This window comes from Cetorhinus maximus, chromosome 1, assembly GCF_964194155.1.
Source record: "Cetorhinus maximus chromosome 1, sCetMax3.hap1.1, whole genome shotgun sequence".
In the NCBI taxonomy this organism is placed as follows: domain Eukaryota; kingdom Metazoa; phylum Chordata; class Chondrichthyes; order Lamniformes; family Cetorhinidae; genus Cetorhinus; species Cetorhinus maximus.
In genome coordinates this window covers 25,013,311-25,031,637 of record NC_135879.1, presented here as the reverse complement: position 1 = coordinate 25,031,637, position 18,327 = coordinate 25,013,311, and the positions used below count along the sequence as shown (strand labels likewise).

At 44.7% G+C, this 18,327-nt stretch overlaps 1 protein-coding gene across 2 annotated transcripts in view; it reads left to right on the top strand.

Moving 5' to 3' along the window:
* The first annotated feature begins 418 nt into the window (after positions 1 to 418).
* Positions 419 to 18,327, top strand: part of pcdh10a (protocadherin 10a) — a 63,701-nt gene continuing 45,792 nt past the window's right edge. The window contains exons 1-4 of one of the 2 annotated variants that reach the window (XR_013576174.1): positions 419 to 2,983; positions 3,895 to 3,953; positions 4,054 to 4,160; positions 14,610 to 14,734. Coding sequence is in view for 1 of the 2 variants with exons in the window: in XM_078538614.1 (XP_078394740.1) it covers positions 506 to 2,983; positions 3,895 to 3,953; positions 4,054 to 4,160 (2,644 nt within the window). In the remaining variant the exon portion in view is untranslated. The remainder of the gene's footprint in view (positions 2,984 to 3,894; positions 3,954 to 4,053; positions 4,161 to 14,609; positions 14,735 to 18,327) is intronic. The other variant, XM_078538614.1, reaches the window with a different exon arrangement.

Genomic DNA, 18,327 nt, shown 5'->3' with positions numbered 1-18,327 from the left:
TGGGTGTTGCAGAGAAAGGAAAGAGAGGTTTTAAATAACAACAAAAAAAAGACCCAGGGACACCCAGATGAGGGGAGGAGAGCTCCAAAAACAAAAAAAAAAGTGTCTGATGGGAAACTCTCGCCTCAACTGTCGTTGCTGACATCGAAGATATGACCGGCCGCTCTGTCAGAGGGGTTGATGCGAAGCTAAAACCCCCGGGAATCTCTTCATCCAGGCCACTGCTGAACAGTGAGGGATCAAAGGAGCCGTTCACTCAGTAAAGAGAAGCCAGAAGTTGTTCAGCTTCGGGTGTGCGATGAGGTTGCTTCACGTAACTGGCTCCTGCGGACAAATGTGATGAAAAATTCAAAGCAGGAGAGAGGGTGCGAGGTCAATGATAATTTTTTTTATTTTTTATTTTTAAAAAAACATTTTTTTATTATTTAAAAAAAAAGAGAGAGAACTAAAGCAACCGCTTGAACTTCCTTCCGAGAGGGCGAGAGGTGGTTCGCGCGCTGTGGAGATGATCTTCTTTTTCCTGGTTTGCATGCTGGTCGATCGCGTTGCCTGCCAGATCCGCTACTCGGTGCCCGAGGAGCAGGAGCATGGGACCTTCGTGGGGAATATCGCCGAGGATTTGGGCTTGGACGTGACCAAGCTGGCGGCACGCCGCTTCCAGACGGTGGCGAGCTCCCGTTCGCCGTACCTGGAGGTCAACCTGGAGAACGGGGTGCTGTTCGTCAACGAGAAGATCGACCGGGAGCAGATCTGCCGCCAGAGCCCGAGCTGCCTGCTGCACCTCGAGGTCTTCCTGGAGAACCCCCTGGAACTTTTCCGCGTCGAGATCGAGATCGTGGACATCAACGACAACCCGCCCAGCTTCCCGGAGTCCGACCTGACGGTGGAGATCTCCGAGAGCGCGTCCGCCGGCACCCGCCTGCCGCTGGAGAGCGCCTTCGACCCGGACGTGGGCAGCAACTCGCTCCGCACCTACGAGATCACCCCCAACAGTTACTTCCAGCTGGACGTGCAGACCCAAGGAGACGGCAACAAGTTCGCCGAGCTGGTGCTGGAGAAAGCCCTGGACCGGGAGCAGCAGGCGGTGCACCGGTATGTGCTGACGGCGGTGGACGGGGGGCTCCCCCAGCGGACGGGCACGGCTCTGCTCACCATCAGGGTCCTGGACTCCAACGATAACGTGCCCGTCTTCGAACAGTCCGTCTACACGGTGAGCCTGCCGGAGAACGCGCCCCTGGGCACCCTGCTCATCCAGCTGAACGCCACCGACCGAGACCAGGGCAAGAACGGCGAGGTGGTCTACTCGTTCAGCAACCACGTCTCGCCCCGGGTCAAGGAGCTGTTCAGCATCGAGCCCAGGACCGGCTGGGTCGAGGTGAAGGGGGCGATCGACTACGAGGAGAGCAGCCTGCACCAGATCTACGTGCAGGCGAAAGATCTGGGGCCCAACGCGGTGCCGGCTCACTGCAAAGTGCTGGTCAAAGTTACCGACGTGAACGACAACGCCCCGGAGATCAGCTTCAGCACCGTGTCCGACTCGGTGAACGAGAGCGCAGCCCCGGGCACCGTGGTGGCCCTCCTGAGTGTCACCGACCGCGACTCGGCTGAGAACGGGCAGCTGCAGTGCGAGATCCTGGGCCAGGTCCCCTTCAAACTTAAATCGTCCTTTAAGAATTACTACACCATCGTGACGGACGGGCCGCTGGACCGGGAGCTCACCGACTCCTACACCATCACCATCATGGCCAAGGACAGGGGCTCACCCCCTCTGGCCTCCAGCAAGTCCATCAAGGTGCAAGTGGCTGATGAGAACGACAATGCACCCAGCTTCTCGCAACCTTCCTACGATGTGCATGTCACTGAGAACAACGTTCCCGGGGCTTATATTTACGCCGTGACTGCTGTGGACCCCGATGTAGGGCAGAATGCCTATATCTCTTACTCCATATTGGAGTGTGATATTCAGGGGATGTCCGTTTTCACCTATGTCTCTATAAACTCAGAGAATGGCTACCTGTACGCCTTGCGCTCTTTCGATTACGAGCAGCTTAAAGAATTCAGCTTCACGGTTCAGGCTAAGGACTCAGGGAGTCCTCCCCTGAGCAGCAACACCACCATCAACATCATCATCGTGGACGAAAACGACAACGCGCCGTCCATCGTGTCGCCCGTGGCCAGGAACGGCAGCGCCAAAGAAATCGTGCCCCGCTCGGCCGAGCCGGGCTACCTGGTGGCCAGGTTAGTGGCGGTGGACGCGGATGACGGGGATAACGCCCGCCTCACTTTCTACATCGCCAAGGGCAATGAACTGGGGCTCTTCAGGATGGACTGGAGGAGTGGGGAGCTCAAGACAGCCAGGCGCTTGCCCAGCACCAAGAAGGACCCCAGCGCCCCCTACGAGCTCCTGATCGAGGTGAGGGACCATGGCCAACCTCCTCTGTCCGCCACCGCCACCATCCTTGTGCTGGCCGTGGACAGCGCCGTGGATCGCCAGGGGGAGCGGGGCAACCGGGCCGGGAATCCCAAGGACAACTCGCTGGATTTGACCCTCATCCTCATCATCGCCCTGGGCTCGGTGTCCTTCGTCTTCCTCCTGGCCATGATCGGGTTGGCCATTCGGTGCCAGAAGGACAAGAAGCTGAACATCTACAGCTGCCTGGCCGGCGAGTGCTGCGCCTGTTGCAGGCAGGCGAGGAACAGGAAGAAGAAACTCAGCAAATCGGACATCATGCTGGTGCAGACCAGCAACACCAACGCGGCTCAGGTCTCGGTGGAGGAAGGGACCTTTGGGCACCACAGCCAGAATTACTGTTACCAGGTGTGCCTGACCCCGGAATCGGCCAAAACGGATCTCATGTTCTTGAAACCTTGTAGCCCAGCCCGGAGTACGGACGCTGACCACAATCCCTGTGGCGCCATCATCACTGGGTACACGGACCAGCAGCCTGACATCATTTCCAATGGGAGTATATTGTCAAACGAGGTAAGATACTGCAACTGCGCCCAGACCTGTCCTGTCTCCTTCCTTACTCACAGGTTTTCTCTCATTTTACCCAGCACAGTTTGTCCTTACACATCTCCTTCATACTTTGAATGCCATCTTCACTTTCTCCGCCTCACATATTTAGGTCTATTAACTCTGCACTCTCTGCTCTCTCCCATTTGAAATCCGCTGGAGGCTGCTTTTGGATGCTCCCCAGCTATTGCTTTTAGAGCAAGGGCGGCTTACCATCATTCTGAACTGTTGCCAGTGCCGGCAAACAGCGCCAATTGACCGTTGTGACTTGATTCAATAATCTCTCATTTGCAGCACAGACCGGAGAGTAAAAACGAAAGTCCCTCGGTCTCCGCGTGAAAAGAAACGGTTTACCACTTCACCAGGAAGCACAGGCTGGCACTTTGGTTATTGCCCATTAACTATGTCAGCACAGACAGCAGTTTACACACTGCTGCACTGTGACAGCCTTCAGAGCTCCAGCAGCCTTCAATCTTTCGAGATTCTCAGACGTACTGCGGTCAAATGAAGAAGTGTAAGGGTAACGCGACCTGAGAATTGACTAAACATTCTTAGCAGAAACAAATCTGCAAGGGTCCCACTATCTGCCCTGCAAAAACAAAACTACCTTGTGCCTTTAAAATGTTATTCGGTGTCTTGATCCTTTTGCCAATTGGAGCTTTGAACTACCCCACAATTCTGTAATTTTACAGTCATTACGAGGTCCAATGTCATATTAGGACAATAATTAAATTTCCTCAACACAGTGATACCTTCAACTAAAACTGCGTGCGTTAGCCGGAATCTTTCCGCTTGTTAACGATACTAACGGCGCAGTCGCTTCACATTGCCTTCCTCATAAGTAACGATTATTGACTTGACGTTTTACTCCTTTCCAGACAAAGCACCAGCGGACCGAACTCAGTTTTCTTGTGGACAGACCCCGTCGAGTTAACAGGTAGGCAGCTGGAAAGCCAGCCTGATTTCACTGCTGTCCCATTTGGATTTGATATCGGGCGCTAACGTTGGCCGCTGTTGTTTTTGTTTTTGCCTTCCAGTTCTGCTTTCCAGGAAGCGGATATAGTGAGCTCGAAGGACAGTGGCCACGGGGACAGCGAGCAAGGGGATAGTGACCACGATGCCACCAACCGAGCTCACAACTCTGGTAAGTGTGCTGAGTGGCTTTTTCAACGTCCTTTCTGTGGGGAGAGGGCATGTTGCAGAGCGTTGACAGAAAGCATAGCAAGCCAGCTCCCCCGGCTTCTTGTTTTATTTCAGCAGAGAGCTGCAGTGTTGAATTCAGGCTCCTCTGCCTGTGCTGGGGTTTCTCACTCATTCACCAAACTGCTCTTATGTATGAATGAATGAATGGGTATGTCAGCACATGCTGATGTGGGTATTGAATTAAGACTAACGTGTAGTTAACACAGTGGCTCTCGAATTTCACCCTTGGTGTGTGTTTCATGCGTATTACGGTTGAGTCACGGACTTTGCAAGAATTGTGCGCTGTGCTGTTGAGCGAAATGGAGGAAGTGGGCATGTTGTTATTTACTGCTCATCGCGTCGCACCGAATCCTGTTTCTTTGTAATATATACTGAGCACAAGCTGTCCTAGAAGAAACTATTCTCAGTCTAATTTCCCTCTCTTTTTTTTGGTTTCCTGGGTTGCTTTTATCCAACCCGACGACTACTGCTCATTATGGAAAACACGTCTGTCACTAACGGCCGCTCAATGGCCTCTTTATTTTTCTGCCGTTAATGAATATGCAATCTGAAATGAGTCCTCCAGGACTTGCATTGGTCTCCATCATTCCCCGCTTGTTGTTGGACGTGATGGAATTTGGAAGAAAAAGTGATAGTGGCAGGGTTAGGGAATTCGAAAGGACACAAAGCGCTGGTCTTTGCCAAATGTCCCAAGTCATCTTTTTACTGGGGGGGTGGGATTGACTAGTTTCGCGTGTTACTGCTTCATAAAGTTCTCAACCCCCCCTGATTTACAAATTTCCCAAACCCTGCGGATTGAGTCTTAAAGGCTCGCTTTTATTAGAAGTGCCTGTTTGGTACACCATCCTGCTGCTCTCCTTCAAAATGGAGGGTTATTAAATACACCCACATCACAGAAGATGGCAGTAATGCAAAACTTATCAGACCCTTGCAGGGCCTTTGCATCACATTTCAGAAGTGGGAACTATTGTTCAGGATAACAAACCTCCCAAATCTACGGAATGTCTCTTAGCCAGTTTGAAGTAACTGTAAAACCAGCAAACAAAATAAGGACACGTACAATGTCACTGAACTTGGCCAGTGAACCGCACGCCATTGATTGAACAATCTTGAACTGCTGCCAGTGGATTCGTTTGATTAACAAGTAATTCTGGATATCAGATCAACATTGGTTGCAACCGGATTGAGGGACTAGTGAATTGTTTTATTTTACCATGAAGCAGTTTAGGATCGTGCATATAAATCTCTTAATAATTCCAAGTGTGCTTTTTTTTAAAAAAATGGCTTATCTGTGTAAATGTTTAATCGTATTATATTCCATGCAATGTTGAACTCGCAGATTTACAACAGCATCCCTCTTAAACTAGACAACCGATATAAATGGTACTGGGGATGGTGTTGTACCAGTATATCCGGTACTATGTAGCGAGTTTGCCTGTAACAGTGCTCCGTCAGCGGTTGCACATTATCTTCCCTCGTACGCTTAGATAAGCTGTTACTTTGGCACCAAATTTCCACCTAGTTTAATGCAATGTGTTTGAGATAATGCAGCCCCTCCTGTTGGTGTTAGTGCGTTTGTCTGATAGGATTGAAAAAAATACTTCCAAAAAGTATCATTAACGGCCCTTGTCCCTCAATTTACATTGTTACCTGGGATTGCCTCACAGAAAAATAAGGACGAGGACAACCACCCGAATTATTTCAGGCGCGTTAGCTTGCATCCATGTTGCCGCCAAACCTTCGCCGAATGACAACAAGCGTTCGTATTTGCATTGCAGCGTGGAAGAGACCGATGCAAAACGAGCGCCCAAGCAAAGACGAAGGAATTAGGAGGGAGAAGTAAGGCTTTGTCAAGGAAATGGGCTTTAAAAAATGAGGGGGTCTCTCAAGAAGAATAGGAGGCAGAGGGGTTTCAAGAGAGAATTCGAGAGAATTGGAGCCTAGCCAGCAGAAGGCCCAGGCGCCAATGGTGGGCGAATGGGCGGGAGGGGAGAGGCGGGTTCAGGAGGCAAGAGACCAAAGCTGAGTTACATCATTACTCATAATTCAGGTAAGTTCCTGCAGCATACCAGAAGTTAGTCTGTGCGATAATTGAGAACTAATTCAAAGTGGAATATAACTAGAGAGCAAGTCAAATTCATTTGGGTAGTCTAAGCTGAGCCCCCAATAAGATTGGGCCTGTCGTGTAAAACAACTAAACCCGCACTACTTAGACAGACCACATTTGAAACCCTCAAAAATGGCTCATGTAAGAGAAAAAAAATGCACGGGGCTATAACCTCTGATGCTGGGAAGGCTCACATTGCGTGGAAAACATTCATGGGGCAATTGCCATGTGAGGACATGACACTGTCAATATGTGACAACATGGAAAAGGAGAATTCCCCAACAGTAACATCCCTCACTTTATGGAAAACAAAGAACATGCAGATAATCCAGCACAGGCCCTTGACCAGTCAGCTCTTTGACAATACAGCGTTGTACCTAGTAGTCGAGAGTCCATCTATTTAAGGAGGTTCTGGAATTGCTCAAGCTGGTTTAGCATGTTCCAAGCACAGGTTTGCAACCGTAGCAAAGGAATGCACGTTTGATCCTTTCCTACCATTGAGCCACGGACTTCAGCCACAGTGAAGGAAGAAAGGTGCAAAATTGGCCAAACTCTCCCTGGCACTGAGTGGAAAGTTACATTTGGGTGCAATTCATCCACCCACCCAAGTGGTCAGAATGTACTTGATCTTGTGGGACTGAGGGGGTGGGGGGTGTAAATATAGGCTCGTACCCCTCAAAAGTAATGCCATACAATACATCAGAATCAGCGAATGTTCTTGGAGAAACATTCAACAAAGTATTGCTACATATTCTTGTCAATAACGAATATATGCATGCAAATGCTGACGTTGGGCTTCCCAAGATTTATATTCTTTGTTGAAATTCACGAATAGCTGGTCTAAAAAGCAGTTTTGTTTCAATGTGCAGTGGAATATAGTATCAGCAGAATACAGATGGCATCAACAATCTCAATGTTTCCTGTGTACCTCATACATTGGCAAGTCATTGGATAGCTTTTAAAGATGTTAACTTAAAGTGGAAGGTAAATTGACACATGTGTTTTCGCATGGCACTTATAATGCCCTCCTTCCCTCAGTGCTGACTGAGTTCTGACGTTGCCTGAATAAAATGCAGGGGAAAATCATGGAGATAGAGACATCAGGTGTAGTATGGAGTATAATGGAAGAGTAAACCTCCAAAGCTCTATATTCCTGGAGGGAGAAACGCGAAGGACACGTTTAACCCTCCAGACATGGCTCATCTTTGCTCCTTTTTCACTAACGTATTTCGGTGGGTTTCAAAACTTCATCATTGGAAGCATTGCTGCATTATTCCAAAGCACTCGAATCGAGTAAGGACTATCCTGACAAGCAGAAAGCATATATAGGTTTAAATTGAAGCCAGATACTTGAAAGGATTGTTAACTTAAATATTGCAAAAACACCAGGATGCAAGCCTCAGGGGATAAGTAGAAAGTGAATCACATCAGCTTTGACCTGAAAACAGGGGGAAAGATGTATGACAGCCAGTCTGAGCGCTCTAACTTCAATTGGTATGAATAGCAAGAACTGTTTTAAGATGGTGCATGAGGTATGAATATTAAACCAGAAAGATGTCACTTGTTAAATCTAGGGAAATGGTCGAGAGTGATTATCACAACAGTGACTAACTTAATAGGTTGTGGAAATAGGCAGCGGAACCTCATTCAAAGCTGCACACAGGCCTCCTCACAAGTCGTATCGTCTCAATGCTCATGACTCCGCGGAACAGGCAGCAGCCCCCCCCCCACCCCCACAAGGACCTGCGCCCCGCTGCGAGTTCAGAACAAAAAAGACGTGTTTGTTTATTTTAGCACAGAATGGACATTTGCCAGCCTTACAAAGAGACCGGGATTGTAATATAAAAAAAAGGTCGAACCCCAGCGATGGACTCGCAGCAGGGCTTTTGTAGTGTAAACATTGGCCAACTTGGAACAGTTTTAGCGAATGTCATTATGCTCGTGTGATTGCATTTTAAACATCAAACCCGATGTTGAAATGTCCCGTACTGTTTGAACAACACCGAAATAAAATCAGAATCAAGCGGCAAGCGGTTCCCCAATCGGAGCCGCGGAGAACCTGCGCGCCGATGCTCTTTGTCCAAAAAAAAAGAACTGGTCCTGGTGATCCCGTTTCCAGTTCACGTCCGCAGTCTGCAACAGCTCACTAATCAGTAATTTGCTCTCAGACTTCTGCATAGCAATTACTGATGGAGGACTGTGATCGAAGCCTTTGCATTTGCATTGCACGAGCTTCTTTAATTTAGCATATATATATATATATAAAGTAATTTTGAAGAGAGATGAAATGCAGAGATAATAACCATCGCCTTCCTCCCTCGCCGCGGTATTTAACCGTTTACTCACACTTGTAGCTCCTGGAGAATGTGAACTGGCGCAACGCCCAGCAGGTGAAAGGAGCTGGTTGAAGACCAGAGTTGCATTCCAAGCGCCAGTTTTTATTTAACTTAGGGACTTCAGGGCGCTCTTATTGCCACTGATCCAGCTCCTCCCTCACTGAACAACTGCAAAAGTGCCAGGCCATGCTGACCAAAGTAAACACTCTATTTGCTAACAGTTTGCCACGGGCCGGGTTAGATTCGAGAGTTGTGCAATGCCGATATACGTATTTGGTATCTGTTGCTTTTTTTCTCGTGGCGGCGCCAGTGTCGTTGCTTCCTGCTAAATTGTCGGACACTCTCGAGTCAAATTGAAACGGCTGAAGCGAATTGGAACATGTAAAAGCTGTAAAGGGGCGCTGTCCAGTTAAACATGTCTGATGCAACCCTTTACTACTGTTTTTTTTAAACATGGCTTATAGCTCCCTAGATATTGGCAGGAGTTTGCCTCACCGTTTGCCACCAATAAAGCCCATGTCAATCGAGGCTCCCACTGCATGTAAGAAAACACTTTTGTATTTACATAGACAAGCGCTGCCAATAGAACATGCAGTAACAAGCACACGTCAATAGCATCTGCCTCCGTGTCAAACAGAACCGAGCAGTGTTTCTCCACACAAATTAAATCAATTAACCACACCGTTCCTCAGAACGGGCAATGTTTTAAATTGTGTTTCTGGTACTGATTGTAACAGTGAATGAAAAAAAAAATATTGTCAGTTTTTACCTTAAGTTGGCCAACCACCGAGATTTGTTATTTTTAACAGTTGGCTTATGCAGAGGACATAGAATGGACGAAATGCCTAAAAGTGAAAAGAAAATCATCCAGTGATGTCAGGTATTTGCCTCAAGAACCCAAAGGACGAGTAAACCCTAATCACTTGTGATTTATTTTTCCATAAACCATCTAATCCCATTGTGTGTCACATCTGCACCGCATGTTGACTGATTTCATGAGTTTATTTAAGTTTTTCTTAAAGATATAATAGCTTTATTCTGTGGGGATCACCCGTCACGGAGAGTTGTTGACTGTCCTGTGACAGAGAATTGTACTGAAATACATTCATGCAGAATTTAGTGACTTTAATATGCTGACAGGTGATGATGGCACAGATTAGCAAACAGCAGTCAGCGAGGTGTTTTATAATAGTAATTTACAAGAAACGGATCTTGTGTAAAATATTCAATAATGAATCAGTGCAAAGAGCTTGATATATAAAATTCTACTCTGTGCATTATTTGGCACACTTCAAATTAGTTTCCTCCAAATAATTATCAATAGTCATTACGAATGTGCGAAATAAAGTAAAATAATCTCAAAGAGTTGGCTAACTTCCTTAAGAATATATTTCATAATTTGAAATGCTTTCTTAATTTTAATATATGAAACCATTATAATTTCAATTGATTTTAAAAGATCCATGTTGCTGGGGTGTAGATTTATATGCCTATTTATTTCTCATTAAAGCACTGTACCTTATTTCTTTGCCTGAATACACATCCCTTGAATAAAAACAGGCCTCCAATAGTTACAATAGCCAGGGGAGTTTAGTAACAATGAAACCAGGTTTTGTATAACAATTTCAGTACCAACACAGCCATTGCATTGTTAATCCCTTACCACTTTGTTGCTTTGTTTTTGTCTTTGCTCTTTTTGATCATAGTTTTCCTTTTTCTCCTGCCTTCATTTTTCTATTCTTTTGCAGTGGAGGCACTTAGTTACATATGGTAGGCTTAGTGGACAAATATGCTTCGAATACAAGAAAGCTGCTCTTAGTGGCAGTGTACAGTGAGTCCTGTCTGCTTGCTGAGACAAATTGTGCCACAATCTCATTCATTATTGCTAAATTGATAATATCATACCAGTCCATTCCATGTAGCTAAATAATGTTCTAATCGGCCAATCCATCTTGCTGAGCTAATGATGCCATACTGGATCTTTCTTTGAATTTGATTGGTATGCTGATTGCATTACAAAAAAGCTTTCCTTATAAAGCTATAAATGTACAAAACTAAATAAGAAAGGGGAAGGGCTTTTAAAAGAGATTAATAATTTTGGCTGCATAGAATTTCGTCAAACTGTAATTAAATATCATGTTGATCTGTCAGGTGACCAAATTATACGATGCATATGAGGTCATGGAAGTTATGCGTCTTAGTTACAGAAAGAATGATACAATAGATAAGTCCACTGTAAGAACAATACATTTTCCTTCAAACTTTGAGGGCAGAATTTTCCACTTGGCGTGCAGGCACACGCCCGACATGCTTGAGCGTGAAGTAGCGCGCGATGACGTCGGGCAAGCGTCCCTAGGTCATCATGCACTCGCACGATATTTTGGTCGGTGGGCACATGCGAGAGTCGGCAGCGCTCCCACCCACAATTAAGAGGCCTATTAAGGCCATTGAAGTACCAATTAACAGGGATTTTTCACTGCCCATCCAACCTTACGGTTGGCGGGTGGACAAGACAGGGTGGGAGAAGTGGCCAAGCTGCCGTTGCATTTTTCAGGAAACCTCATCCAAAGGCGGGATGAGGTTTCCGTAATTAACTATAAAAAAAGGTCTATGCACAGAATTTTTATAACGTCCATGCACACGTGACTCATTCGGATGCATTTACAATTTTTTCCAGATTTTAAATTCTGTGCTTATTGGTTTTAAATTCTCCAACTCCCTGAGGCAGCTTTCTGCCTTCAGGGAGCTTTCCTTCCGCACTCCCCCCTGCCCGCGCTGACTTCAGCACTCGCCCTATTCCCATCCCTACCCCAGCCTTTCAGTGCGCCTTTCAAATTGCGGTCGGGGGCCGATTGTGGGTGGCGGCCTGTTCCCGGCTGCTCCTGGGCCCGCTGATTGCGGCTGCCCACCAACCCAAAAATTCTACCCCGAGTTGATTTGGATTCTGAATATACAGTGTTCAAATGTTATCGTGAAGCTTATTATGAACCTATTATACATTGTTACTTCAAGCTGCATTCTTTGGATCAAACAGGATTGACTCTACCAAATACTTGCCAGAAGCCAAAGTGTTTTCAGGATAGATCCTGTTGCTCTCCTATTAAATTACTAGGCAGCCTGATGTGGAATTCACTAGAATTCATAGACCTACCATTAGATTGCCACTTGCCAGGCACTTTACATACTTTTGGCCATAAACAAAGAGCAGTCATTGGGCAGTATTTTTAACTCAACGGGCGCGTACCCAACCCGACTAAGCATGAAATGACGTGCGTCGATGTCAGCCAAACGTGCGATAGCTCAGTCGATGGGCACACACCACAGCCGGCAGCATGGCCGCCAATTATTAAGAGGCCTATTGAGGCCATTAAGTTATCAATTGTCCTGAATTTTTCACTGCCCTTTCAACCTAACAGTTGATGGGCAGGTGAAAAGGCCAAGCAGCCTTTGCATTTTTTTGGAAACCTCATCCACAGGCAGGATGAGGTTTCCAAAAGCAAATGCAAATGAGATATAAACTTTAATTTTTAATTAAAAACATGTCCCTGCTCATGTGACAGAGTCACATGAGGGGACATGTTTTATTAATTTTTCTGCTGTTTAGTAATTTTTTCAATATATCCTTCATCTCCCTGAGGCAGCTCCATGCCACAGGGAGATTATTGAGCGCTCTTCTGCGCGTATGCGCGAAGTGGACGCTAGGCCTGCTCACCCTCCTCCCCCCTGCCTGCACTGGCAGTGCTCAGCACTGCTGCCCGGGTATCACACTGGGAAGCCAGTGTGAAACTGCGGTGTGCTGTCGATTGCGGACGGTGGTCGGCTTCTGGACCGCCCCTGCCAATTCCGCACGCCAAAGGCAAAATTCTGCCCATTGACTTGCCATTCACCTGTATTGAAGTAAAATGCACAGCGGGATATGCAGAATGGCTGAATACAGGATCAGAGGAATTGTTTTTCCTCTGCACATGTGAGGAGCCATTTGTAACAGGACAGTTGACCCTCAAGGCAAAATGGTCCAAATTAAGCAACATTATGCTATCACCAAAATTGTTTCTAATTGGGTCATCTTAGGTAAATGTTTCTCCAAGAGCAGAATTATTCTCTGACAGTCTCCTGGAGTTCAACAATTATTCATTGATTAGTGACTTTTGACATTTTAAATGCTTAGAGAAATTATCCTCATTGAATTGTTGTGGACTTGGCATCACTTGTTATAGATATTATAAAAACATTCTGTCTAATATACCCTGGATGATGAATTTTGTGTAAAACACTTAACCCCGTGATCATATTTTATGAAATACAGTACTCACAAAGCTACACAGTATCGTTTTCAGCCCTTTCCTTGCTGTGTATACCCCAGCTATTTCCCTAGCCAATTCCCCTTCTGTCACACAGATATTTGACCCTTATCTCTGTGCTTGATAAACAACTTATAAGTCACACGAAAAGTGTAAAATTTATCATTGAGAGGGCACAGCCCAGTAACAGAAAACTCTTAGATTTGTGCAGAATTGCCTGCTGTCATCCCCTGTTTTTTTTTGCCTTATGCTCCTCAACCATATGGTAGTGAGGCTCAGTTTTCATGGCTTAATTTCTGTGACAATGCTTTTTCTCAATGCCATCACACTTTTTTTGGTGACTTGACTGTGATATCTGAAACAAGCTTGTAAGAGGAGTAAGTGTTTTACCTGCTTTGTAGGCATGGACTTTAGTTTTTATTGTGCTTGATAAATCTCCTCAGTAGAAGTCCCAGGGGAGAGAAGAGGCAGGTTGTAAATAGAGAGCAAGCTTTAATTACATGGCTCTAGGCGCTTCAGTAGCACGAGCACTGGTAGGTTGGCGACAGGGCCATTTGAGCTGGTATGAAATTATATTACATACATCTGTTCATTTCCTATGCTTGTACTAACTCGCAATTTGACAGACAAAGTGGATCAATTTTATGAACACCCGAGATGTGATCACATTTGTTTTAAGGCAAACCTTTTGTAGGTAATTGAATCTTCTTAGAAAATTTCATTTCCGAAAATGGAGACTCCCTGTTCAATTTCAAATCATTTTTTTGGAATATCTCTGAATGGCAAGTACTGATAAGCAATGGTAGGACTGCTTTTGAGGAGATACTGGCCTCATATTTTTAAACTCCAAATATCTTTGTTGTTACATTTATTTCATTTTCCACGAGTGGTTGGAGTGCTTCAGGGCATCATACCGGTTCTTAAGCAGATGTGACTCATAATTTTAGTAAGCTGCATTTCCTCAGTCCTGAAATACTGGAAATCTGCCTCAGTTTAGCTTCTGCCACGAATGTTAAATGTACAGTGGGTCAGCGAAAATGGCAGGAAAGATGTGCACATGGATGTTTTTTGTTTCTACACTTGTTTGCTGCCATTTTGTAAATTGGCAGTTTGCACTGAATAGCCTGAACCGATCAAGATTCTGGTATTTGCAAAAATGCACAGAAGTATCTTAAATGGGCTGCTCAATCCTTATCGCTCTTTTTGCATAATATTATTTTCCTATGGTATCGAACAGTTGAATAGCATCAGCATATTAGCACCACTTGTTAATCACAACTGCATGTCCTTACAGCAGTAGATAGGGTAATTCCCCTTGTAAAGTTCTGTCAATTATGTCATCAACAGGGACCTTGTAAATCTAAATATTTGAAAACAAATTAGAAATGTGCAAAAGTAATCAGAAAAATAATTAAGTTGATTGATAATCTTCTCAACTGTTCAATATATTTTTTAAAAGTGCCTTGACGGTGAGCTTCAAGACTGACATTTTCTTTGTATGTCAGTGTTCCATTGTTATGCACATTAATGGACATTGATTAGTGAATTCCACCGTGATTTTAACATGTAAAGTGCTCCCACGAATAAGGTGCCCCCAGTTATTTAAAATGTTCTTTCCATTTTTTCCTGTCTTTCTCCCCTTGCAGGCCGTTCACCGAGGTGCATCCTCCTCCAGCTGGGGGAGAGCAGGACGGTCCAGGATGCAGACTTCTCCACGACTGCCGTCAATGCAGCTCTGTGAGCGGCTGGCAGGAGGTGCGATTTGAGCAGGGTGCGTTGGACAATGACACTTCTCTCTCTTTCCCCTCCCTCCATACTCCCTCCCCGGGAATGGAACCCTTTACTTCCACATAGCACTTCCTCTAGGGGTCTGGTCGAGAACTGATGAAGTTCAACTAACTGAGGCAACTGATTTTGAGTGACAGGCAGCCCTGGGACTTGGAACATGTGTAATTCTGGTTGGGAATGAAATATGAAACTGCTTGAGCTGCCTCAATTGTCCGTGGTGTCTTTAAACGAGAGGATCACCCTACTTAAGATGCAAGGTTGCTTACCATTTTACAATGGAGCCCTCTTAAGGTCAAATTTTACGTGGGGAAAAAAAATCCCAATAGAACTTATTAACTTAAGTATGAGATTACAGGAGACGCTTTGACGTGGCAATCCTAATGCCAGCATGTAAGATAAAACTCTAAAGGAACATTGTCACCTTACAATTCGGTTTGTAACCGTAATCATATCGAACAATATCATCAGTGAGGCAGTGACATCATTTGCCACCAATTGCTTCTTTCTTCATCCTTTTTATCTTTTTGTTTGTCAACTTCTGAATTTCTCATCACTTGATCGGTATTTGCTATGGTGTTATACAGATGCTAGCTGTCATCTGGTACCTCATCACACTGGCAATTCTTTGTGTGAGCTTCATTTATTGATACCAGGAAACTGTTGAAGCATTGGAAGAAATCACAGCTGATCTTGATTATATCCTCATCCAAGGTCCACACAAATATACCTCACAACAGCCACAGGATCGCAATCGAATAGAGGCACCCTAGCTATTTCTTAGCTCAGCTTTCCTGAGGCCAATTGGGCCACCTATTTTGCTATTTTAGATGGGATTATCATGGTCAGCATTGACCAGGAATCAATCCTGGCACCTGTTTAGTCTGTGTGGTTCAGTTGCACATTGGGCAGCAAATTTAGAAACTTTGTAACAAGGGAATTAACTTTATTTTATGAGTATTTGGCTTCATCAAAGCAAGCAATGTTTGTACTTGAGAATGGAACACTTCCATGTTGGGCATTTTATCGGGTATTCCAAAATTAAGTTCAATATAGTTAGATGCAAATTAAAACTTTCTCTGTTTTACATCAACAGTACACTTTAGCCCCAATTCTGAAAAGGCATTTTGTTATCATTTTCTGCATTTCTGTAAGCAAATTTGCCAAGTTAGTGCAGTTTTCTTCTGTGGGTCTGTGCCCAATTGGAGCTGTTTGAAACTGCTTAAACTTATTTTACACAGGGCAACAGACAACAGAGGGTTTCACCTTATGGGTCTGGTCTGGATTTGAATCAAGTTAGCGGAGGTTAATAACACTTTGCATCACCCATTCCTTTTTAAAATTCAACTACAAACCGAGGAAAAAATAGTATTGCTAACAATACCCAGATTGCTCCATCTCATGAAAGGTGCCATTTTGGTAGACTTTTCTGAGTGAGCTACTCCAAGATTCACCAAGATCTGTTGCTTGAACTTCCCAATGGCAACAAAAACAAGTATTTGATTTATCAGCTTAAAAAAAAAACTGCCTTTGTTAAAGTAAAATAAAAGAGAAATCGTAATTAGTTACAGTATGGATAATGAACAGTGTTAATTACATTGCTAAAATATACTTGAAAAACAACACAGGAATGAATTAACTCCTATTTTAATAGTATTCAAAATTTGGAGAATTTCTTTGGAGTATTAAAATGAAGTTTTGGTGCTGTACTATTTCTGTAACTAGATGCTGTTACACTCATCAGGAAACGCCGCAAGAATACCATTATAAGGTGGAAACAACAATTTGTACTGTATGTGAAGATAGTGCTGATTGGTTGGCAAGTGGACTCTGATTGGTAGAAGTGCTGCCAAGGAGAATGCACCAGTGATGGTGACTGACAGTTAACTGCCAAGCATTGTTTGAAATTTAAACCAGGCACCCTGCCCCTGATTGGTCAAGCCATTGCCCTGAGGAATGAGTCAGAAAATGGCTGTCACTTATTTTGTTTAGCTGAAAGAGGTGCATTATGTACATGTTCTTTCTGTCTGCAAAGAGCAGGGCCCTGGGTATTAATATATGTAGCTTGCAGTACATGCAAATGAGCCACATTGCAAGCTTGACTGACAATCTTAAATTGATTGTCAGCGTAATTCTTAAGGAGCCATAGATATTAGTGCTACAGCACTATATCATGTGGATCTAGACCCTCCACCATTGCGCAAATCAGTATTCATTGAATTTATGAACTCAGCAACTCGCGCAGTTGAGTTCAGTTTTAATGACACCATGTATGTCCAAATACATGGCATTGCCATTGGTTCCCCTCTAGGCCCAGTTCTTGAATCTTTGTTGGATTCCATGGGAAACATGTCTTTGATGGACCGACACCTAACCTCCTACCCCTCACATATTTTCCATATGTGGATGATATGTTTGCTATATTTAAATCCACAGCTGCATGTAATAATTTTCTTACATGTCCTAATGGGCTCCATCTTGCGCTCAAATTCACCTTTGAAATGGAGCAGAAAAATTAACTCTCCTTCCTTGACGTGCTAGTTGAGAAATCTGCCAGGGGGTTCTCTACCATGGTCTACCACAAGCCTACCTTCATTGGTCAATATACACGTTGGGATTCTTAATGTTCCACACAGTATAAGATTGGTCTTATCGACAACCTTGTAAATAAGGCCCGAGCCATTTGCTTACCATGCAAGCTTGATGCTGAAATAGGGCTCATCAGAGGTATCCTGCAGGATAATGGCTACCCTGATCAGATCATTTCACGCTGTATATCACACAAACTCATGAACGGGCCTAAGGCCATCATTTCTGGATCTAAAAAGTGCCCAGTCTACCTCAGATTACACTGGAAGGGCAAGGTATCTCAAAAGTTTGAGCAACAGGTGAAGCTAGCTGTTTCACGCTGCTTCTATGCAGCAGCAACACGAGTGGTATTTGCCACTAACAGGACGCTGCCGTCAAGCCTAAAAGACATTCTGCTTATCACACAAATGAGTAATGTGGTACATGAATTTCAGTGCCAGTGTGATGCTAGGTATGTAGGCCATACATCCCAAAGACTGGCAGATGATATCAAACAGCATGTCCCAGCTGTTGTTTGGAATGGGCAAGTTACAGGCTGTACTCAACCAGCCCGTGCTTGCAAAACTCAACACAGTGGCCAACATTAGATGTGATTCTGCGATTAGATAATGTTTGCTAAATAATCCTCAGTGTGCTAAGAATTATGCTGACAACCAATTTAAGATTGTCAGTCAGGCTTGCAGTGTGGTGCTTTTACATGTACTGGAAGCTACATATACACAGGGCCCTGTTCTTTGCAGACAGAAAGAACATATACACACAATGCACCTCTTTCAGCTAAACAAAATAAGTGACAGCCTGATTCATTCCTCAGGGCAATACCTTGACCAATCAGAGTCAAGCTGCCTGGTTTAAATTTCAAAAAATGCTTGACAGTTAACTATTAGTCATCATCACTGGTGCATTCTCCATGGCAATGCCTCTGCCAATCAGAGTCCACTTGTCAACCAATCAGCACTCTCTTCACATGCAGTACAAATTGTTGTTTCT